Below are 25,188 nucleotides of genomic sequence, written 5' to 3'. Positions count from 1 at the left end.
ATGTTGGAATGGTCTGCTTTCCATAACTTTGACAAATTACCTCATTACCACACCTTGCTATGGATGAAAGTACAGCATGGATTAGTTCAGTCAAATCCCATCAACTACAGAGGCCAGCACAAGGCCATATTACATATCAGTACAGAAACATTATCTGACCACATATCCTCTGCAGGTTTTATCTCTGAAAATGCAGATACACAGGCCCTCTAAGGTTAATTTCCTTTGAACAACAAATGCAGGCTTTGTGATGAAAGAGTCTGAAAGAGTCTAGACATAGTCCTGTTTCGGTATTTTTAGTTTTTTATCATTCCCTACCATATTGATCAATGAACTGCATGACCACCACTAGTAGCAAGTCAGGTGACAAACAGGGCAGGCGAGTACTAATAGGAAACAATGGGGTAGCCAGCTTGCAGTAGAGTGACTTCCATAAAAACTAACAGAGAAAACTCCCATAGCTTCATTCCAGTAACATAGCAGCCGCACCCACGAAAATACAATCATGTCATTCCTCCTTAGCCTCCAGTGATGCCTCATATTGTTGACATAGTCCAACTAACCTGTCCAGCACATCAGTACCTCCTGTCTTATGGCTAGCTTGAGTGGCAGTGTGTTTAGGTCACTTGTTTCCTCTATGCCTGGTAAAATAGCATTTCAAGAGGCAACTGTCAGCTGTCAGTTTGTCGGAGTGTGGCACTAATAACACATTATAATCAATTCATACGTTCAGTTCAGAAAAAAATGTTGGACACCACAATTCTCTACAAGGTTGAAGAGTGCCGAACAAGCCCACCTCTGCAGTGGAAAGGCAGAATACATCCTGCCTTCACTGATGACACTGAGGTTTCGTCATCCAGCTCTGCAAGGCCTTTGATGTAAATGGAAATATATGTACTGAAGAAAAGAATACAGTTGAGAATAATATTCTTTTTAAACACAGGGAAGCATCAAAGTCTGGCTATCTTGCATCCAGGCACAGCCAAAGGCTGATTCCGAGAATCAACATGGAGACAGTGTCAATGACATTTCCTGTATCAAAGCTACAGTATGGGGAAGCAATCAGAGCCGGATGCATATAGAGGACAACAGCGTCTAAAAGAAAAAGATCCTTAGAGAGAGCGAGAGAGAATCACAGCATGACAGCCTTATACACTGAGCATGTTTTTATACCTCTGCATTCTTTGGGCTATGCTGACAGCTGATGCTTGGTGCTTGCAGCCTTGGACTGAGGGCGGGAGACAAAGCCCTGCGTGGGCTCACTCACTGTGCAGCTGGGCTGAAGACATCCGCTCCATCCTCCTTCAGGTCAGAGAGTCCACTTGCCTCATTAATTACTACCTGTTCTGAAAGCACAAGGATGCCTCCTCTCCTCCTCTACCACCTACTCTCAAACACAAGAACCTCGGGGGACTGGAGGGAGGGGGTTTTCCCTTTCTTCAGTGCATGTATTCTTTTCCCCATCAACTAAGAGTGCAAACACACACCTGCTATGCATGAGAGAGAGTACAGCATTTCTAGGAAAATTGTAATTCATAATAATCACTGTAAATGTTGGTACTGGGCTAATGTGCTTAGAGCCAGCTGTTAATGGTTTTCACCAGCTGCAATGAACAGAAACTGTTATGAGATACAAATGGAAATTTTCCAAGCACATATGTCAAGGCAACAGCAAGATGTGGGTGGTTACCACTTTGTCTTCTCTTTCTGTAAGTTCTCACATTTGAAGGGAACTTCTTCTAATCCATTTTTCATTTAGACTTTAACAGACATCTCATCACAGTAGTTGATCCTGACTTGGCCTCCCCTTCTCTTCATGGGTTGATTTGAACATTTTCCTTAACTGAGAACAATACGCAGGCCTATTTGAAATATCATATGCCATTTATGATGCATATTTTGATTACTAATTTAAAGATGATTGGATAAGTAGATTTGGATTGCTGTAATCATGCTGCAAATCTTTACTGCTTCTGTAAGCACAAGACTTGCCAATATCTGATCTTTTGCATCTTCATTAACATAATGATCAGTTCATCAAGCTGACATTCTAGAAATTGGGTGAAATATTTATATCACATATTTAGATCCAATTAAAGAAAGGGGAGAAAAACATATGTAGTGAAGGAATGAGTGGTTTGCATTAAATTGTACTAAAGAGAGCTATTTTACTTTGGTTTTATTTTGTAATATTCATTCATTGAAACTGTGGTTCTTTCAAATAAGTATCAGAAGAGCATGTGCTTGTGTGGTCATTTAAAGGGAGCGTGAGGAGCTGTGGACTGAGCATACAGAACAGTATCTGCAAGTGTAGTGCTGTGAAGTGAGTGTGCTCAGATGAGTATTGTTAGCTTGGCCTGGAATACCAAATCAAATAGTTTTTTATTATTATTTTAGATGCTAGACCATCCAAAGACCCCACAGCACAACCTAGATATATGACAATTTGAATTGTGTTGCATCCAAACAAAAAAGCTGAAATTATGTAAATATACAATAGGTCCTGAGTAAAATGGTACACAGTTTCATGCACAGTTATGCTTTAATTGAAGGCAGCTGTACAATGAAATTAAATGCACATTAATGTAGTACTGTAGTAGTAGTTAGGCCATGTGACAGCAGTAAAAAAAACCCTCCATTGTTTAGGATGACATGCTAATACCTAAGCTTATAATTGATCATAGGTCTGCTTTAAGTGCACTCATAAAGCATACTGTTGGAATATAAGTGATTACACCTCACGCTCTGTGTCCATCCTGATGTTGCACACGGCTGTTCATTCAGTCTCTTTCCAGCACTAACCTGTCCATGTAATATCACACAAGACTGCAATCAGCTAGCCAATCAAAGTCTGAAAGGTCACCTGGAAAATATCTTTAGTAAACTAAAATGTCAGTTATCGCTTGGCTTGGGATCAAACTGAGGTGATTACCTTAGTGATGGGAAATTATTAGCAACTATAACAGAGAGGAAAGAAAATGTCTGTTATAAGCGAATCCATATACTATGCTAATTATCACACACTGGGTGCTTGTGCATGCTTGTATGTGCAGTTATTAGTAAAGTTATGGTTATATTGGGTTCAGTACTTTTAGTGCATCGATCATCCACCATGAATCAACTTGCTTCATAGGCATAATAAAAAATAAACTGATATATTGAAAACTCCTGTGGATATGATGTAGGTTTCTATGGTAAATGCATGGCACTTGTAATGCTAAAATCGCCTTTTGCTATATGTAGCAAACTACAAACAACAACAACAACAACAACAAAACAATGACCAGTCCTTTCTTAGTCATCAACCAAAAACAGAAATGATTCCATTTCAGTTTCCCTTAAACAGACACACATTGGATTCAAAATAAACATTGAGCTTGCACGTACATCGTATCTAAGATAAAAGCTTTCAAGGAGCACCAAGGATGTACTTTACAGCTCATATTGCTTCAATTAATCATGCTCCGGCATGTGCACAGTGCAATCTGAGGGGTTTACATTACAGTTTTGTGAGACAGAGCCTGAGTGAGAGTGAGTGAGAGAGAGAGAGAGAGAGAGAGTGAGAAAAAGCAAGAGTGGGAGACCAAGAGAGAGAGAGTACTTACAAGTAGAGATAAATAGCAAACAATAGATACAAAAGCCTCCAGTACTGGGCAGTGTATCACATGCTCTCTTGTTTCAAAGGTTGTTTGATGGACTGGGAGTGAGATGAATTGTATACTTAGCAGATAAAAGGAGAAGAAACACAAATCTATTATTCATATTTCAACCACAGACATTATCTTGGTGCCTGTAAAGAGAGGGGAAGAGCAGTTTCAAAGTTTGCTCTTTGTTTGACATCAAGGTCACACACACACATCTCAGATCACTAATCCAGTAAACAGACCGGAATGTGTATACTGTACATATTAACAGACTCCATCTGCATCCGTGTGTCGCTAGGTAATGATGCGTGACAATCTTCATTTTTATTGTTCTGTAAATATTATTTCTTCTATGAACCCTATTTCCTTCCCTTCACTGAGGATGAGCAGAAGGCCATTGTTTCTACAGCATATATAAAACCATGCCTAAACTGAAAAGAGAATGAGTACTAACTTGCATATGTGCCATATATGCACAGATGCAAATGCATGCACATGTAAAAAATGCAACAATGACAAATACTGCACTCACTCTCATATATGTTGCCTATTTGCCTGTTTGCCTTACGAAATGTCTTGTATTTGGGATTACTCTTTAGAGCATGTGCAAGGTTCATATGTTTGTGTTTGTTTATTTCTTGTCACTGTGCTGCTTTAGGTCAGAGGGAACACATGAAAGGCCCCCCTTCCCCCCCAAAAAAGAAGTATAAAAGTATTTTTACCATCATTATTATTGTCACAGAGGTTGAAGTCAGAAGCAGAAGAAGATCAAAGCGTGTACTAACTGTGGCCTCTGGCAGTCTCTTCACCGACTTGCAGAGGTGAAGGACATTTTCATTGTGAGACTCAGGCTTTGTTCAGCTGTGCTTTTGAAGCAAACTTCATGTCCTAATTTCACTTGTCACACTTGGTTTCTTAGACCACTATTGCATTTCTCTTCCATTTTGACTATATATAGTACAATACATGCAGGCCGCAAGCATGTTTGTGTGCGTTTTTCTGAGCTCTAAATATGTGAAGATATTCTGAGAACTTCATTATGTCAGAAGGTGCTCTCTACAACTGCTGCACAGGAAATGAGACGATTTCAGTCACGGAAGTGGGAGCACTTCAGTGCACTCTGCACCAGGCATCTCTCCACTTGCATGCATTCTGCCTTCTCACTGTGAGATCAGTGGAGAAAGTGAGGAGTCCTGTGTCTCATCCATCTCTCCTTGACCACTCACGAAACCCTGCAGGAATGGGAATGTAGAGTGGGGCAGGTGAAACAAAAGGACTCACTGTCATCTCACCTTTATTCTAAGCAGATCCAGGCCCCGAGCAACACAGAGGAGCAGAGTGTTACTCTTTAATGCCATCCCAGCACACTGGTGAAGGGGGAGCCTGGGAGCTGTAGATGAGATTTATGAAACACAGTCTCAATTTTACCTCATGGGTGGAAATGAGAGACAGAGGGTGAGATGCAGAGTAAGAGAAAGTGACTAGAGAGAAAGTGGGCAGGGCCATGTAAGACAAAGGGGAGGCTTGTGCTGTCAATTTCACAGCACAATCGATTCTTGACAGAGCACCTTGTGGCCAGGATGGAATGAATAACCCTCGCAGGAGTCCAAACGGTGCTGGCTCGCTGGCTCACGAGAGCTCGTCCCTGACCCCACAGAGGGAGATTAGCGAGGAAGGACTTACGTCTTCTGATCCCCAGTCTGCCTGTGCATGCAGCTAATCCAAAGCCAGGGGATTTCAGCATCCTAGTAAGGGTCTGGAGGCCTGGGCACCCTCTTGATTGTTTTCCTTCTGAGGGCTAGAGAGGGGGGCAAACTAGACAGCCAGAATGAGACTGAATATGAATTTCATTTCAATAAAATAGAGTTTGGACAGCTGAACATGTAGTAATATGCAGTTATCAGTTTGCCATCCAGGCAATACTTTATTTTTGATGATCTGTTGATGCTCTGTAGATGATTAGTTAATCTTTAACAAACATCCACCTGAATAACAATTAAATTCAACTGAAATCCAAATGAAATACAATACATTCTATTAAATCTAACCCGAAACCTAACCTCAGACCTAACTTTAACTTCAGCCTTTAACTTCAACACAAAACCCCATCCTGATTATAAACCTAATTCTAACCTTAACCCTGCTGAGAATCACCAGTTTCAACCAATAGTTTGTCAATAGTTGTATATAATCTAGAGCAACCACAAAAATTAAGTGCATGTGCATCCATTTTGATCTGCTCAGAAGAAGCCTGGATTATAACATGCAGCTGTTATTGACAACACAAAATACTTCGAACTGCTCAAAAATAATTTATCAAAACAGTTTCTGTTAACATCTATTTCTCTAATTTTGATGGGCATATGAAGTGCACTTTTTCTAAAGAGATTAAACACACATTTTTGAGATTAAACATACATTTCAGTGCTTCATAAATTTCAGATTTATCTTAAAATTCTTTTGTTGTGAACTGCCTTAAAAATTGTGAAACTCCTAATGCCCCTCCATTTCAGGCCAGATCTGGAAAGAAACTCCTAATGGCCTTCCATTCAACCATTCGGGCCAGACCTAGTTTGAGTGTAATCAGTCAGGAAGGCAAAGAAAATGGTAAAATGGGAGAACAGAAAACAGTGTGCCTTGTACTTCATTTTGGACTAGGTTAGCACAGCAGGACCAAAAAAAAAAATCCTTGGAAACTAATTTTTCTTAAGTTTGACCATAAAGTGATTCAGACATGTTGTGACAAAGCTCACCTCCTCCTTTGTGGCCCATTTATTCCAGTCAACCCCCTCTCACATATTTGAGATGTCCCATGTAGATACATGAAAAGCATAGTGCACTATAGCTAAGCATAGTGAACATACATAATTTTTTCTTGAAATACTCATCCACTCTGCATGACAAATGCGTCCAATGAAATGCTTCGATACAAGACAAAAGTTCAGCTTGTCTCACAGTTGTAATTCTGTGACTACTGCAGTGGTGGGCATGCTGATCGGCACCACTGTCGCACTGCTTCTCCATACAGCTGAGTTTCCTCTGGTAAAATGAGTCATGTCTGTGGTATTATACAATAACTCCTATTTCTGATGTTACTACTGCAACAGCTGCTGAGAGGCTGTAGTCACTCTGCAGTCACCTTCTGCTATAAAGCTGGATTCAGCCTAAGATTGAATGATTTGATTCAACAGACAAGAAAACTAGAAAAACTGTTGCTGTAAACTAGTGTTGTTCGTGTCATTTCATGCTTTTTAAAAATGCTTTGACTATTTTACATGCGGTACATATCTAACCTGTTGTATGTGCCTACATGGGCACAGCCTATATCCTACCACATGTGTAAAACTACAATGTGTAAAGGCAGTTGGACATGCCAGCAGATCTGTTTTCATGGAACAATATCTCTGCAAACTACACTTATTAAACATGAAGTCAGTGATCGTGACATGGCTTAAGGCATGAGGGAATGCTGTGAAAAAAGAGGCCAAATGTCCCATGCACTTTGGTTCAGATTCTTTCATATATTTCACTCTAGCATTTTTGAGGTACATTGTATAATAAACGAGCCTGGGACAGAAATGACAGATTGCAATGTAGGGCATTTGTGAAAGCTGGGATTTTAGTTTTTTTGGAAGAAAGGTGGGCAGAGGAAGGGTGGAAGGGGTGTTGCCAAGGCTGGGAGCAGTGAATGAGAGGAAGGTGAGAAGATGTGAGAGAATTAGAGAAAGGCAGTGTGACTGAGCAAGTGTATGCATGTGAGACAGAGAGAGAGAGAGAGAGAGAGAGAGAGAGAGAGAGAGAGATGTGAAACACCACAGTAAAGCAGGGATGCTGGGACATGAAGTAATTCCAAACAAGGTAAACTTTGGGGAGAATAAATATCAGTGTTCCAAAAAGCCTGTGGAGATATTAATCTCCTGGATAGCCTTCAAGCTCCCTGCACATTAGAGGAAATAACCAAGCTAGGCTCTTGACCCATTCAATCTTTCCATGATTCCACCGAGAATCCTTTCTATAGCCAAGGTCCAATGCAACAAAGAATGATTGAACATTGTTGGAGAACCCATGCATGGAAGGACCTAGTTTACATTTTAATTATATAAAACAATACATGCAGCAAAAATCAGAAGAAACAGATAAAAGCACTGATTTACTGCAAAGCAGAACCATTTACTCAAGGTTAAAGGATTACAGTTTTGGAAAGAAGAACCATTTAATTCTACAGCATCAATCTAAGTGGGATCACATCATGGGGTTATCTGAAGTAATTGAAACTGAGATAATTGGTAGGAGCCATATTAAAAGAGAATCACTTCCTTTTTTCTACCAAGGCACCAACCAACCATCTGAGTGCTCAGCAGTTTTTTATTTTCACTTTTTATTTTATTTTATTTATTTATTTTTAACTATGGGACTTATTGTCTTGACAGCTCTAGTAAAGCGCCCCATGATGCACTGAAAGGCAGCACAAGATTTATGTTGTCATCGTTTTGGCCTGACAACCCAGGGAATGTTCTATGCCTCTCTGCCTCAGCAGTGAGTAAAATGGAAATAATGCCAGTTCCTTACTTGCCTCCAATGGGGAATCAATCTTTTAATCTTCTCGGAAGTGAAAGAGAAGTGGTTCAGTCAGGCTGCAGTGTCATACTTCCAAGGATTTTTTAATAAGTATGACAAATGAAAAGTCCTCCACTCTTGCACGCATGCACGCACGCACACACTGGAGTACAGCAAGGCGACACGTCACAGCAGTGCGGGAAGGAGAGACACGGGACAATTACGGCAGCGAGCTTGGTTAGGTATGCAACGCAAATTAAGGTCTCTTGGCACACATTACCTGCTCTGTATTTTTCATTACATTTGTGCTGATGCAAAATAAACCCTGGGCGTTTTAATTCTCCAGGGGCTGAGGTAAGGTTAAATGTCAAGACTAGGGATGAGAGGCTCTAATAGAGTGACACTTGGTTTTGCACAAACAGTCTAAGCTGCTCGGATTCCTAATGACCCTCCATAGGACTCACTGTATGCATCAGTAATCAGGTTTCCAGCTGAAATGACCCCGCCCTTCATCAGTCCTCCAGCTTTAACCAATCCTTACTCTCTCTGTACACGTGACACATTAGCTATACGGCTCTTCAGTGCTGCTTCGCCTAAACTACAGCTGCACAGCCTATGCTAATTCAGTCTATGCTAATTCAGTGCTAAATCATGTATAAAAGTCGTCAGAAATGTATTCAGGTCCCTCCAAGGGATCATGGCCTTTAAATCCCACTTCCACCCCACAAACAGCCCCAGTGCCCTCCTGAGAACTGGGACCTACCCCAGAGTGTAAACTATGTCAGGTGTCCCAATGGTCTGAGAGTCAGCACAGCATGCTTGGCCAGGAAAGGTCATGGTGGATATAGCACGCCGCCTCTCCCTACCTCTCCTGCTGTAGCGCACTGGAGCTTCTGCAATATTCATTAGAGGTGCTGGGCTACCCACAGCTCCAACCGTGGAGATATATAAACATGACAAATTGTCAATGTTTGCCAATGCTGTTTGTCAATTTGTTTCAGTGTACGACGACTAAAGTGAAATAAATCACTAAGGAATGTGTGACAAGATTTGACCGAAAAATAAATTGAGAGAAAGTTGGGGAAAAAATAAATCCTTAATAAACAGCTTTGATTGGATGAGAGTAGAGCAGCTGATGCCCCTTTACTGCTGATGTCCTCAGTGGAAACAGCATTCTGACACATCTGTAGTCTCCTTTTCTACTGTATGTGAGGACAGACCAGCGCAGAAAAAAACTGGACCATTTCTGTATCTTAATCAAGATTAAATGTTAGTTTAGTAACCACAGTACACTTGCAAAATACATGCCACAATTGCTCAAACACACACACACACACACACACACACACACACACACACACACACACACAGAGGCTTTAGTAAGATACAACATAAAAGAAGTGTAGTGAACTGCAACACGGATTAATATGGAGGAAAGCTACATAAAAAGGTAAGGGAGATAAAGTCATCATGAACTCATTTGTGATGGTTACAGAGGTTTAGAAAACGAGCCAGAGGGGCTCAAACTGCAGCACAGACAGCCAGAGAAGATCCTGGCATGAGAAAAGAGTGGGGGGGGGGAGAGAAGGAGAAGAGAGGAGAGTAAGAGAGGAGAGAAAAGAAGAGTGGATCGGAATAGAGGTGAGATCAGAAAGGAGGGGAGGATCAGAATGGAGTGTAAAAGGTGGAGGGGTAGTAAGGGAAAGAAAAAAAGTGTAAGAGAGGGAGGCTGCTCAGGGCTCTTCCCCATTCCCATCAGCCCTTACACCTGTTGTTGAAATGGGGTGTGTTACTGAGCCCAGGCTAGCTCAGCTGCTGGAGGGAAAACACTGTAGGCTCTGTTGTTGTCCTTGATCTAATGGACAGCAGTGGACTATGACAGGCCTTTTGTAGTGAAATGGTTCCTGTGCTCAGTAAAGTTCGAGCCAAACTACTGGAGGACATGATGCACTCACAGGTCTCACCGCACATGTCAGCCTCTGTTCCTCTCTCTCTGTGCCACTACACCCCGGACTGTGATGCTCTCTTTCCACAGATCCAATGTCCCTGAGTAATACATGACAATATGAGATAATAGAAAAAGAACCATTGTTCTGGCGGAATGGAACAGCAGTTCTTGCCACAAACAAATAGGAAAGATACTGAGGTTGCGGTATTAGGATGGGCAGCCGAAAGGGTCTGCATCAGGTCCACGGCTGCACAACAGGGCCGGAGAAGCTCACAGCTACAGGGCAGGGCCGCAGAAGCTCATGAGTTCAGGTCAGGGCTGCAGAAGCTCATAGCTGAAGGGATTGGTTAGTGCAGAGAGCAGCATGTGTGGCCTCTAAGCTGAATAGAGCTCACAATCCTTTCATCCCCTGCCAGTAGAACACAGATGCACTACGTGACAGTTAAAGCCATACTGACTGATGTAACCCCAGCAGATGCGTAGTTAAGGGAAAAATTGACAGACTAATGCAACTTCTCATGCCTCATGATCTCATTTTCATCAAACGTTAAACATTAAACATTATTATTATTATTATTATTATTATTATTATTATTATTCCACAACCAGCAATCATTTCCAATGAGAAACAAATTACATATTTTTGCATGCTCTGCAATTTCCCAGCAAGGATTCCCCTACATATTGTAACATATATCAGATCTAGCTCAAGATCTTCAGCTCTGCTATATGAAACGTCACCATCAGAAACAACTTACATAATAAACATTAATTATATAGTGTTGGTTACAGGAGATGCCATCTGCCTGAAGAAAGTAAAGCTGCTATCCCACTATTATACACATAAGCACATGTTCTGCAGTATAATCGACTATATGACCAAAGCTGTATATGGCTTTGCCGAGTCATAAATACTGTGCATAAATGTGCCATGTGTATACCTGAGAAATCTGAAATGTATGCTTCTGTGCCTGGAGCTATAGTAAACTCTGAAAATGTTTCACCGGCCACACTGTAAATCTCGTTTTCATCTCAATTACATTCTAAAGTGCATTGTTGCATGGTGCACTGCTGCATGGTAGTGGGTCTACTCTCTACAAAAACATCTTCTCTGGAGTTTTGCTTCCGGATTCACATGCACAACACTGAAAAGCCTGATGTTCGCAAAGCTTGTGTAATTACATCTGCTAAATTAATTATATCTCTGTTAATGGTGCTTAACAGCCTGACTCTATTCAAGTCATATTGAATTATATAAGCATTCAAAAAATAGTATTCATAATATTTAGATGTAGTAAGGGACTGGAGATCTGAAGCAAGTACCAGAGTGTCTGCAAGGTCCTTAGACAGGGTCCTTTACTCTACCCACTATCTCACTAAGTGCTTCAAAATCCAACATTTAGACTAACACTGAAACAAGTAGGAGCTCAGTATTGCAATATCTGCAAGCAGCAACTGCTGTCACATCTACAAGGTGCAACACAAATTCTATGGCAGGGGAGAGCCAGGCAACAGATCAGAAGAGAGATATCATCATCATCACCCCAAAATAGGCAACCGATACCCAATGAACCCATGCTTTAAGCTCAACACCACAGCTGCTGACCTGAAATTGAAGATCATGGCTAAGATGGACATCAGTCAAAACAGACTACTAAAACCAAGTGCAGTACCTGATGGAAGATGTGAATGCTGATCACTACTGTAATCATCACTGAGACCAACCAGCTGATATATGCCACAGCAATTGTGATACTTGAGATGCTTGACTACAAGATGAACATCATCAAGGAGTAGAATCCTCTGAATTGCAGAAAGGTGTAATGAAGGTGCCTGAGAAGTACAACAAGCTGTCCCTGCTCAAGGCCTTGGAGACTGCCAAGCAAAAATTAACAGCTCTGGCTGCCCACCTGAAGAGGTACACAAGAGAAGAAGAAGCCAGGAGAATAAACAATGTTCTCCCATGTTCTCCCATGAGCCAATGTTCTCCCATGATCCATCCAAAGCATACTCTCAGTGGCGGGGTAACAGCATGAGAACAGACCCACCAAAGCTGGAGACTGAACAATACCGAAAAACATATGAGAACAGTTATCACACAACAATAATGCCCAGTGGTTGTTGAATCTGAGAGCAGACAACAGCAACTTCCATGAACAGGATCCAGTAACCATCATGCTAGCAGATGTCCAAGAAAGGGTCTCAAGTATGAAGAGCTGGACAGCTCCAAGCCCTGACATGGTCCATGTTAGACAATGGAGCATTTCTGTCTTCATGCACCCAACGCAAGGTCTCTGCTTGTCCATGAGCTGGTCACCCGAGCTCATCCGCTCCCTCTTCTTGTCTCCTTTACCCTTCCTTTCTCTTTCTCTCTCTCGCTGTCTCTTTCTATGCACAGGAGTGGCTCATGGCGGGTACGGGAACAGCTCGTGGCTGGCCCATGCAAAGAACATCTAATCTTTACTAACCTTGCTTCTTTCCTTTCTATATAGACCCTTAGAACATGCCTCACTTTTCTCCATCATCCTGTAGATTTAGATAGTAGATATAGGACACATATATACTCTGTGCTTTCCTCAATAAGGTGGAACTCTCTTGATTCACTACCTTGGTGTCAGTGTCTCTTGACTTCCCTGGATTGATCTGGCTACAGAGGAGATCGAACTTGAAGGACTGGTCACTTTGAACCAGTTTCTAACAGTCCACGCCTACTGGCTGAAGAAGCTAACTGCACTCAATGAGCACCTGGCAGCACAAATTCGCCATCTGTTATTGGATGGAATACATCCTGAATGGTTAACTGAAGGCCAGACAGTTCTGATCCTGAAGGACCCCCAGAAAGGGGCAGTTGCACCTAACTACCAGCCAATAATTTGCCTCTGCACAATATGGAAGATCCTGTCAGGCATCATTACAGCGAAGAAGAGTAGGCACATGGCTCAATACATGTGCAGGGCCCAGAAAGGCATTGGCAATAACTCCAGAGCAGCCAAGCACTAGTGGTGGATACAAAAGTCACTCAACACTGTAAGAATAGACAGACCAACCTCACCACCACCTGGATTGACTACAATATAGCCTGTGATTCAGTGCAGCACACATGGATTCTGGAATGCTTGAGGCTATATAACATAAACAGGACTTTAGAAGCTTTCATCAAGATCTCAGTGAGGCTGTAGAAGCCAACCGTAGATGCCAACCAGTATCACAAGTCACCATCAAGTATGGGATTTACCAAGGAGATGCCCTGTCCTAGCTGCTGTTCTGCATAGGCTTAAACCCCCTCAGTAAAATCATCACAAAGAGTGGCAACGGATACCGGCTACAGAATGGAGCAGCTATCAGCCACCTCCTCTACATGTAAGACACCATGTTGTATGCCAGAAGTGAAGCATCAAAGCCACTATCTCGGAGCCATTATCTATCCAAGATACAGGAGTATGCCAGGAAGATGGCCCCAATTGATGTACTGCTTAGTGAGTGCTCAGACAGCAGAAACCTGATGGCTGATATGGAGAAAATCTACCATTGGTTAGAAATGGCTTGGTTGAAAGACAGCACAGTGACACTAATCATGGCAGCACAGGAACATTCTCTGAATACAAAATCAATATAGTCTGGGATCTACCATACTGGGCAGGACCCCAGATACAGTCTGTACAAAGATGCCCTTGAGACAATCCAGCACATAACTGCGGGATGCAAAATGCTAGTAGGCAGAGTGTACACAGAATGCAATAAACAGTGCCTGGCATAGTATACAGAAACATCTGTGCTGACTATGGGCAGGAGGTTAAAGGTGATAAACCCTCAAAGGTGGTGGAGTATGACCAAGCTAACATCCTGTGGGACTTACAGATACATACCAACAAAATGGCTAACCAACTGGACATAGTAGTGGTGGATAACAGCATAAGAAGGATATCATGATAGATCTAACAATCTCAAGTCATAGATACTACGCAGGTCCCTCAAGTTCCCAGGCCTCTGGTAGAGAACCTGGGCTTGAAGGACGGCTGGGGAGGGCAAGTAGAGAATTTTATATACATATTATATTGGAATAATTCCAGTGATAGATATATATATATATATATATATATATATATATATATATATATATATATATATATATATATATATATAGGGAATAAGGATTTCAAGTAACTGCAGTGCTCTGTCATATAAGACATGGAGACAGTCAAAATTGCAATGAACTACAAAGGTTTCCAAAACAACAGGACATTTTGGACAGTTTCCTAACTGCTATTACTGCCATAGCAAAAGAAATGGGCAGAGTATTCAGATATGTCATTAATGCAGTGTCCATTAGCATTAAAATTCCTTCCCACTGGAAATAACAAATACTTAACTTTGATTGTCTGAAGGTATTCCCCAAAATAATCAACAAGCCTTCTCACTGTTTCTCCAATGTAAGTACCTCTACATTTGTGTGTATATGTGTATAATGTTTTAATTTCCATGTAGAGTGAATTGTATGTTAAAATGCCCACTTTGAAATAACACCTCCATTAATACACTATGCAAAAGTCAACATGATACACTACATAAAAGTCTAAAAGTGTGTGTGTGTGCGTGTGTGTGTGTGTGTGTGTGTGTGTGTGTGTGTGAGTGTGTGTGTGTGTGTGTGTGTGTGTGTGTGTGTGTGTGTGTGTGTGTGTGTGTGTTAGGGAGGGGGGTGATCAGCTTACTTCAACCTCGGGGCAATTTTACATTTTAATGCATTTTCAATGCATAACTCAAGTAAGTATTGGAAAGGCCCTGATTATGGTAATGTCAAAAGAGACACAATAATAATTCCATGTGGAAAAATGAGAGGATGATTTATAGTCACCTCCTTTTCCATTTGCTGTTCATTAAGTCACTGTCTGCCTGTAATGGCTGGACAGAAATTAAGGTAGTGAAGATAAGAACTTTGGGTTAGGCATCATTAGTGAAAGAAAGATGGCATTTTTGAAGAAGACGACAGCAAAGAAATCCATCGTGAATACCATTATCAGGCCCAGTATTGATCTTTATTTTTTATTTTTTTGCTCTGGGGCAGCAAAGTGCTTTAGTGTACACCAGCTGAGGAACTTAAGAGCAGCCTTGCATCTTCAAGGGCCTGACGTGCGTGCTTTAACTTTGTCAGGCTCCAGTCACGTCTGCCGCTAACGAAAGTAACATGGCTAGATTCACTTTGGCTCTTCATTTTTGTCTGCCTTTTTTAAAAATTCATCACTGTGTGAAAGAAACCATAATTTATCACTACAGTGAAAACTATCTTGGAAGCCAATAGCACCTGATCCACTATTGAATAGTTTTTTCCCCTGAATGGGAAGATACAAATCTGAGACTATTATGATTTCTTATTTCTCATGCACAACAAAGATTTTTTTTTTTTCAGAGTTTTTCTTTAGACATTGGGGTACAGCAGAGGAAGGACAGTACTAAAAGTAAAAATGGTCAGGTAGACATTACTGCCATCTTGTTTCTCCAACACTGAGATATCAGTTGCCAGGCTCTTGGTAGAGAGTCTGAAGAAGGCAGAACAACAGACAAGGAAGAGCAGAGAGTGAGGATATGCTTTCGTATTGAGTGAGAGGCTTACAGAGAGGCTTGATGTGACAAATACTTCAGCAGAGGGATATTTTATTAAGGATAAAAGTGCTTGCTAGTTCTGTTTCCTGATAGAAGCCTTCACTCACAGACAAAATAAAAAGAAATGGACATTGGAAAAAGGATTTTGAGAGCCTGGGTGAAACATGTACAATCTGTTATGAGGGTAAACTTGCAAATAAACGAAAAAATACAAAACTTCCAGAAAGTTAGAATAGATGCACATTTTTACAATGAGTGAAATCATACAAATGGAAGCAAACTAAACAGTTTTCAAATATATCTAAAAACAAGACGAGTGGATGCAGTCTTAAGGGTACCCCTTCAAGTATACTGAATAGAGCTCTCTGCTAAACTGAAAACCCAGTGAATATGGGTCTAGACATATTGAGTTAGTAAAGTGCTAGATTTTCTACTGAAATTATTTAAAGACAGCAAAGATTACATTTTACCTCTGAATTCCTACTTTTTCACAAAATGGACATTTTCAGCAGTCGGTAATCACCAGTCCATTTGGCACTAAGGTGCTAAGGAGAAGCCCTCGCTAAAGGAAGTAGAAAGTACTCCATGTTATTAATCTTCACTGCCTGGTTTATAATGTACAAACAGATGGAAAATGGACCTCCATCATAAGTAAGGTCAATAGAGCTGTCTCCACAGATAAATAGAAAAGAGTACATAAAGAACATCTTTTAATGCAGTGAAATGAAGAAGACTCACTCAGCTTATTGCTTTAGAGGCGGAACAGTTCCAATGAAGCCACTGAAAACCCTTTTGAGTTCACATTGTGCAAACACTTTCAGAGCATAAACAGTAAAGCCCCCATCCACCTTGAGCTTAATGACTTCTGAAATCTTCAGCCAAACATGGCTCCACAGTACCTTTGCAAGGCTGTTTGTGATTAATTAAATTGCATGGATGTCAGTCATAATTGGTTTTTAATGTCTATGTGAGAACACAGTGGTATGCTTTGATGCTCTCAAGGATTACTGAAAAATACAATAAAAACACAATGAATCCTACCTAAACATACATACATACACACACACACACACACACACACACACACACACACACACACACACACACACACACACACATTATAATATATATGCATATAATATATACACATATATTATACACATATATGTATGTATGTTTGTGTGTGTGTGTATATATATGATGGGCTGTTCTGAGTATTTCAGAAACTGCTGATCTACATGGAATTTTCATGCACAACCATCTCTAGGTTTTACAGACAATGGTCCAAAAAAGAGAAAATATCCAGTGAGCAGGAGTTCATATATAATATATGTATAAGTATTATATGTATTATATATATATATATATATATATATATATATATATATATATATATATACATGGACTTAAATGTAGAAAAAATGCTTCGTTAGTCTGTTATTGCAATAACAAAAGACTTAGTAATAATTATAATTATGAATATATTTATAATTATAGCAATCATTAGTAATTATTATTATTATTATAATAATTATTGTTATTATTAGAATTATTATTATTAATTACTCTGTTATTGTAATAATAAAATACTTTAATAAAAAGATTTTTTGTGAGAACATGTTTTTTCCCCACATGACTCACCTCTTTTGATGCAACAAATCAAATACACAAGTAAACTCATCACACTTTAAATAATCTGACACTGAAGTAGGTATGGACATTTTATAACTCATTGAAATGTATACCCAAAGTAAATATATAAACATAGCTATTCAGATGTTTTCATTTTTGTCTGAGCGGGGGGATAAGAAGACATGACTGTAATGTAACCTTTAGGGAAACACACTGCGCTGTATGCAGGAAGCTTGGGCCTCTTTACATTTTCACGAACGCTCCTCCACTTATCCACGATCAATCAGTCTGGCTGACAGCTAGCCAGAGGGCTCCTGCTCATGTGTCGATCAAGAGAGAAGAGGTGCAGGGCTAACCTCCTTTCACTCCCACTCTGAGGGACCATTTCTAGGGTGTTCGGTAACCTCCAACATCCTTATGTTAAGGTGTAATATTGCATTTCAGAGAAAAGAAAACAAGAAAGAAAAAAACACAGTAGAAAAAAAAGCGAGCATTTTCAGGACGTGTTCATACATGTTAATTTCTTATGACTCGGTGTGGTGTGGTAGTTGTAAATGAGTATTTACTTTTCACAGCAAAACTGCGACTGGATCACTAACTACTGCTTTCACTGCTGACAGTTACAGGGGTGTGTGCATAAGTATGATCGATACTTCTCAACTCGCAGCACATGCACACTGTATGCAAAACACAAGCTACGGTTGCTGAGACGCAATGCAGAATCCCTTTATCACTGCAGTGGTGTTCTTCCCCATGAGACCAAAGCTCAATAGCCCACCAATTAAACTGTCATTGGCAATGTAATGCTGTAAAACAGCGATGATTGTGCATGTGTAGTGCTGTCTTCCCCCAGAGCTCACTTGCTTGTCCCCTCTCCAGCTCACTTAAGTAAAACCATCAAGAATATTGCATTTACATTTAAAGAATTTACTTATGAAGGCCAGACATAAAAATAGCTTTTTTTGAAGTCTTGAAGTTCTGAAAGAGAAGATCAAACAAATCCTCTGTACTGTATATGCCTTAGAAATGAGACACAGGTGTGTGTAGAATATTCAAGGTGAACAATGCTAAACCAAATGATGAATAATATTCAATGACATATTTGACAGGTAAGTGAACTAATATATATATATATATATATATATATATATATATATATATATATATATATATATATATATATATATATATATATATATATATACACACACTTCGGATGCGCTCAGTGAAGGCTTAGAAATTACAATAATCTAATCACCATTATTTCTAACCACTAATTAACACTTGCAAATCATGCTGTCTTTCTTTATAAAGCAATGATAACCACTGCAGTTGGTTATACTATTGGTTATAGTTTGTGATTTTTCACTTAACAATTATGCATTTCAATTGCCAGATTATAAAATTTAGGGCAAGATGACGGTATGTAAAGGAATATACTCAAAACGTTCACTTTTAGAAAACAGTTTACACATTCTACACCATTGTTTTGTAATTTCATCTTAAGTTTACATAACCATACCTCATTGAAATCTATCTACAGAACTGTCCTTTACATAATTAAATGCATTAAATGTCTTTACACAATTGCATACATACATATAGGCTTTTGCTGTTCTTGTATGAGGCAAAATATGTGTGACTCAGGAACCAAGAATGCAAATGACAAAAGCTTTGTCCTTCAATTTGTGTGTCAGGTGGGTTGGTATTGCTAATATGACATGTGGATGCCAAATGTTCATGTTGTTCTGAATCCACAGCCCAGCATCACTGCTATTTGTCCATATCAAAATCAGATTTTTATTATAATAAAAAGAGAAAATCAGAGTTTTATTATAATTTTATGTTATATGCATATTTGGCAACCTTTTAATTAGTAAAGAGACTTGGGAGTTGACTTTTCACCTATTAAAACGTAAAGTCTGTATGACAGTGAGAGAACTCTCAGCTGTACTGGACTTACAACAGCTACACTTTTGTCACTGGTGCATATGTTTCTGCTTCTCTTTGACTGTCAGTGTGTTGACAAACACAGACAGTGCTAACATATGTTGCATTTCACTCTTGATCACATCTGACTGCCTGACTATGACTGCTTGACTGCTATGTTTGTCATGGACCACCAGCGGTCTGTCCTGAAGAAGAAACACTGGAAACATTTAATTCCTTTCCTTATTTTAATATCAATACCACATTCAGACAATATGAGAAATTTGTGTGTTTGTGTGTGGGTAATAAATTGAACCTCAATAATAAAACCTCAACAACTCTGAAGCAAAAATGAAAGTTATGCAGTTATTTCATATCAATTAATATGATAATACCACACACAGTGTCCCACATGGATAAAACCATATCAGACAACAAAAACTAAGGATGTCCAATTTACAATGAATAAATACTGGTATGGGAGATCAAGAAGAGGTTTTACTGAGCTTGCCCTTGAATAGAGGTTTAGCTGACTGGCTGGGCGTGTGGTGTAGCTAGCTGACTTGCTAGGTGTGTGGTGTAGTTAGCTGACTGGCTGGGTGTGTGGTGTAGCTAGCTGACTTGCTGGGTGTGTGGTGTAGTTAGCTGACTGGCTGAGTGTGTGGTCTAGCTAGCTGATTGTCTGTGTGTGTTGTGTAGCTAACTGATTGGCTGGGTGTGTGGTGTAGCTAGCTGATTGGCTGGGTGTGTGGTGTAGCTGGCTGATTGGCTGGGTGTGTGGTGTAGCTAGCTGATTGGCTGGGTGTGTGGTGTAGCTAGCTGATTTGCTGGGTGTGTGGCCTGGTCCCCAAGTCCTCCCCAGCACTGCCCAGTGTCTCCTTTCATTATCACTTATTTTCCCCCATTCACTCAATGGGTGGAGGGGAAAAACACGCCTCCCAACCCCATGGACCTCAGTGTCCTGCTGCAGACACAAATTATCTGGTTTAATTATTTCCTCAGCCCTGGTCTGCTCATGGTTTGTAATTCAAATTTATACACATGCAGATGGCCACACCACACATGCAGGATTAGCCCTCTCTGTAACATATCCAGCTCTCTGTGGTAGATCCATAAAACAAACCAGAGCTTGAAGTGCTCACGATCCAGCCATAATTAAATCCTACAACATGACACGTGAGGTTCCTGGGCAAGACAGCAGTAATTGCAGTTTTCAACATATTCATGCACAAACTACATTGTACACAGTGGTAGGCTTAGCAGATTCAGCCAACACAAAGTTGTGTCTAATTAATTTGAATCAGTGATTTGCATAACTAAATCAATTATCATAATCTTGAGGCGCTTCACCCTCAACAATAAACATCTGTGTCCTTTGTGAGATATCACATTCACAATAAAAGACCTTGCCGATGTTTGACAATATTAATTGTCCCTTTGCAAAGTATTTAGAACTTTCTCAGTGTCCAACAAAAGACATAATAAAAAGAGTTTCATCTTTATCTGCCCACCTATCATATTTAAATATAAGTATGGGCATGTGTGGTTTCTGCATTTTTGCGCCATCAGATTTGCCAAGACAAGATAATTGCCAAGGTAATGGAGCAGTCACGGCTGTTGGCAAAATGTCTGCTGGGCCTGCCAAGGCTGTTCCAGCCCTCATTCTGAGACACATTCCTGCGTAGGAGGCCTCTGGCATAATGTCTGGCCTTCTAGTGGTCATGTAAAACGAACCCCCTGCGTCTGTGCGGAAACAGAAAAACTGTTCATGAGCGCAGGAGAGCAAGGAAGGGAAAAATCACCAAGAGAGCATGGAAAAGGTAGAACACATCATTACACAAAGGACGTGAAGGGAGAAGTCAAAGCTCCCGAGGAGGAGGAAGCAGGATGGCACACCTGACAGTACATTTCCCCTGAAGATGAGTGCAGATGTCATCCTGCCGCTTAAGGCTCACTGCCTCGCCTTGTTCTGCCTGTAATTATAATGATTCTGTACCACAGAGTAGAGTGTTATGTCCCTATGGCACAAGAACTCCCCACATGGTCACACATGTAACTTCCATTTTAAATTATTTCACAGAGCTTCTCAACATTCACTGTCAAAATGGTAGGACTAAGCATGTACCTATAGGTCCACAGGTCTATGGGTAACTGGTCTATCTGTGAAATTTGTACTGTCAGTTCAGATTTATGTTTAACTGCAACAGAGTCTGAGGGAAGTCAAAGTCTTTGATAGCATCTATAAAATTATTTTCTGGTTTATTTTAAGAGAGTAGTGTAACATTTCAAGTAATCCATACATATAGTCAATCAATTTAATCTTGATTACATATATGAGCAGCAAGCTATGCATGTCAATAAATGCCAAGATCAGGAGTGGTTCAGCATCAGAACTCAACAATCTGATAATGTATTTACATAATTAATGAGATCTAAACAAAGATTTTAAATAAGCATTAACATGGATGGAGAAAAATGTGTTGTGCATTTATAATTACAGGTTCATAATTAAGACCAATTCCAAGGTATCGTATGCTGAGAGAAAAAGGATATAAACCATGGGATTTATTACATTGACTTAGGCATATTTTACAAATGGCAGTTCCTTGTAACAAATCACTTTCTCCTATTTGGTCCTGAAATTGTCCTCTTGGCTGTTCTGGGACTGCAGAAAGGTGATATGGTGTTCTCCCCAGTCAGGGTGATTACATTCATTAGAGGCTCTTCAAGTAATTGCAGCTCATCTACTGCAGAGCAAATATTCAATTAATACCGACAATTTAATGTGTGATTCCTCCATCCCACTGCACACAACCTTCATGTGCATCTTCTGATGATGAATTGCTATTTCTATATAGAGGTCATTTTAATTTGCTTTAACTATTAATTTAGTCCCAAACACGATTCAGCAAACCCACTAGGAAGGATTTTTGTGTGCATTCTATGAAAGCGCCTGTGACAGAAGGTCATGTAATGTTATGCTCTCTGCCAGAAGAGAGAAGCAGACCTTCCAACAATCCTCTGGCCAAGCAACAAACATCCCTTCACTGACAAATTAGTGTGGGGAAATCATTTACATGACCCCCAGTCATCAATCATAACAGAAGTCTTACGATGTAGAGCACTCTATACTTAAGAAAAATAAATGCCCTTAAGCTCTATTCCTGTGTTTTTATGACAACCCAAGTCTTAAGAGTGCTTAAAACTGTTTTTAACCCCAAGATATTGTTAAGTTTATTTGCACATTTGAATTGGAGAAAGTCTCATTCCTACTGGTGTTATTTTTTTAACAGAAAAAAAAGGCAGCTAACAATGAATCTGCAAAAATAAATGACTGGCAATCAAGCACTGAAAAAGTGAATAAGACACTATCAAATATATTGTACCAGATCATACATGTTCAATATTAATAGACTAAACTTGAGTTGCTGAATCAACAAAAGACAATGTTTAAGTAAACAATTCATGCAGAAACAAAATCTACAACCTACAAAATCTACAATTCAGCATGTAAGTCAAACGGATTTATTTACTTCTGTGTGTTTCTCCTTTCCATTTGAATCTGATGTGAAACATGTCTTTTCTGATAGAATGAGGCCCATCGGCCGCTGTACAGTTTGGTGGGTTTTTCTTTCTTTCTTTCTTTCTTTCTTTCTTTCTTTCTTTCTTTCTTTCTTTCTTTCTTTCTCTCTCTCTCTCTCTCTCTCTCTCTCTCTCTCTTTCTCTCTCTCTCTCTCTCTCTCTCTCTCTCTCTCTCTCTTTCTCTCTCTCTCTCTCTCTCTCTCGGTACTGAACTGGCATGGACTCCATCACTAGATCTGCCACTTGTAGGGCCCTGCAGGCTAGGCCCTGCTTTGACCCCCCTCTTAATGCATTTAAAGGGAATCCATGTTCCCAGTGAACAGTCCATTCAAAGAAACACTCACAAAGGTGCAGCTTAATTTAAAAACATGTCCATTCTGTATCTTATATCCTCATTCTATCAAATGCTAATGAGGAGTGATGAACAGTATTTTTTATCAGTCACACTGATGAACTTGTGCTTTGATGTGTATCCCAGCAGAATATTGAGTTACTGTTGTGAGTGTTTACATTGAAACAAGAGGATCATTTAGTGACCACACTGAATGATCTCATTCTCACACTCTATCTAACTTTGTCTCTCTCTTGCTCACTCGCTCTCTCTCTCTCTCTCTCTCTCTCTCTCTCTCACTCTCTCTCTCTCTAAAAAAGGCAAGAAGTTATGTTTCATATTATATTTTAAGAGAGACAAATCAGTCTTTATTTTTCACCTTTAAATCACTCTTTAAAAGAACATGAAGCATACTAATAAACAAAATACAGTTTTAGAATATGTAAGATTTGAGGGTTTTAAGAAATATACTGTGGTGTAATAATGTAAGAATTTTTCATAGTTGTCATTTATGCTATGCTTCACATTCAATAACATCATAAATGTTGTCTTATTATATGATTCATTTAAATAAAAACAGCCCATTAACATTTTAAACTGCAAGAGTAATGTTAGGAGACAAACAATAACCATATGGATTAAAACAGTGATATCTTATTCTACAAATATGTTTTCAGTATAAATTTAAAGGGTCTACCACTCTGTCCTACAGCTTATCCAAGACCCAGTGATAACATTAAATTCTCAAGGGGCTCAGCTATTAAGAGCTTTGTAGTTATGTAATGTTTTATGGTCAGTACATGTAGTAGACAACAGAATAGTTATAGAAATGCGGGAAGGTCCTTGGTGTATCCTTGGTACTCTGAATTTGTTCACAACCAGCTCAAGCTTGTACTTGTGGCAAATCATCTACCCAGCAAAACGCTCTGATCGTTCAGTCTTGAAGTAACAAAAATATCTTAAACTGAAAACTGCTCCTTTTGGCAAAGGAGACATTTTGTGGAAGTAAGAGGACAGCAAAACTCTGCTTACCTTCCTGCCACCAGTATTGAGTCTCAGCGGTGTCAGAAAGGGGTCAAATATCATATGGCTGGTCTCAATGTTCACCGGGGACTGTCTCTTCCCCACAGAACACAGATTCCAGGCAGAGTTCACCAGCCCCCAGAAAGATGGAACTGCAACGAGAAAAAAAAAAACAAACCCTTAAATGTTGATATGATCATAACATACCATGTACACCCTGAAAAAACTGTTAGTCTTTATTATTTGATGCTGTTGCTGGTATCAGTGCATTCACCATTAGAAATAGAGAGGTTAACATTCAGCATTGCACTGCTGAATTATTTAAGGCTCACATGTAAGACATTAATACAGCACTAAATAATACATCTTTAACCAAAAAAGAATTACAAAGCATTTACAAATGATAAATTTCTTATAATGATTGTGTGAATGAACACACAAATATGCACTTCATTTTTTTTACTCTAAATCCAACAAATCCTGTTAATTAATCGACAAAACACCACACTGTAGATAATGAGATTGCTTATTAATGATTTACAAGCAAATGTTCAAGCACTCATTAGTTCAGTTGGGGCGTCCAAGGTAATGCCTTTTCAGAGAAGTGAATTTCATCACAGAGGAATTGAATCAGTTCACTAGATCCCATTGGCAGTAGAGCAGGGTGAAGATTAATTACACAATTCACTAATGTTTAGGCCACTATGATGGTATCAGCACTTTGGTCCTCCAGGGATGGGATATGACTCTTCAAATAAGTGGAAAGCATTCATAAATCACTACTGAGACTGTCCTGAATCTGGAGAAGCAGGTGGTATGCACATCGTCCTTTCATGTTGAGAATAGACTTAATTTGGGGCCACATTTTCCAATATAGGCACCACCTGTTATTTTCTGGCATGTAAGCATTCAACAACTCTCCTTGAAAATGAAAGAAGAACTTG

The 25,188-nt window shown here is 39.8% G+C and overlaps 1 protein-coding gene across 1 annotated transcript in view; it reads right to left on the bottom strand.

Annotated features, from left to right (window-relative positions):
- ca10a (carbonic anhydrase Xa) overlaps positions 1–25,188 on the bottom strand; it is a 90,235-nt gene that overhangs the window by 30,133 nt on the left and 34,914 nt on the right. Inside the window, exon 3 of the mRNA XM_027008373.2 lies at positions 24,254–24,396. Within this exon, the coding sequence (XP_026864174.1) occupies positions 24,254–24,396 (143 nt within the window). The remainder of the gene's footprint in view (positions 1–24,253; positions 24,397–25,188) is intronic.

Source organism: Electrophorus electricus, chromosome 14 (assembly GCF_013358815.1).
Source record: "Electrophorus electricus isolate fEleEle1 chromosome 14, fEleEle1.pri, whole genome shotgun sequence".
NCBI lineage: Eukaryota > Metazoa > Chordata > Actinopteri > Gymnotiformes > Gymnotidae > Electrophorus > Electrophorus electricus.
Note: the sequence above shows the minus strand (reverse complement) of the source record. Positions and strands in the feature narration are given on the sequence as shown.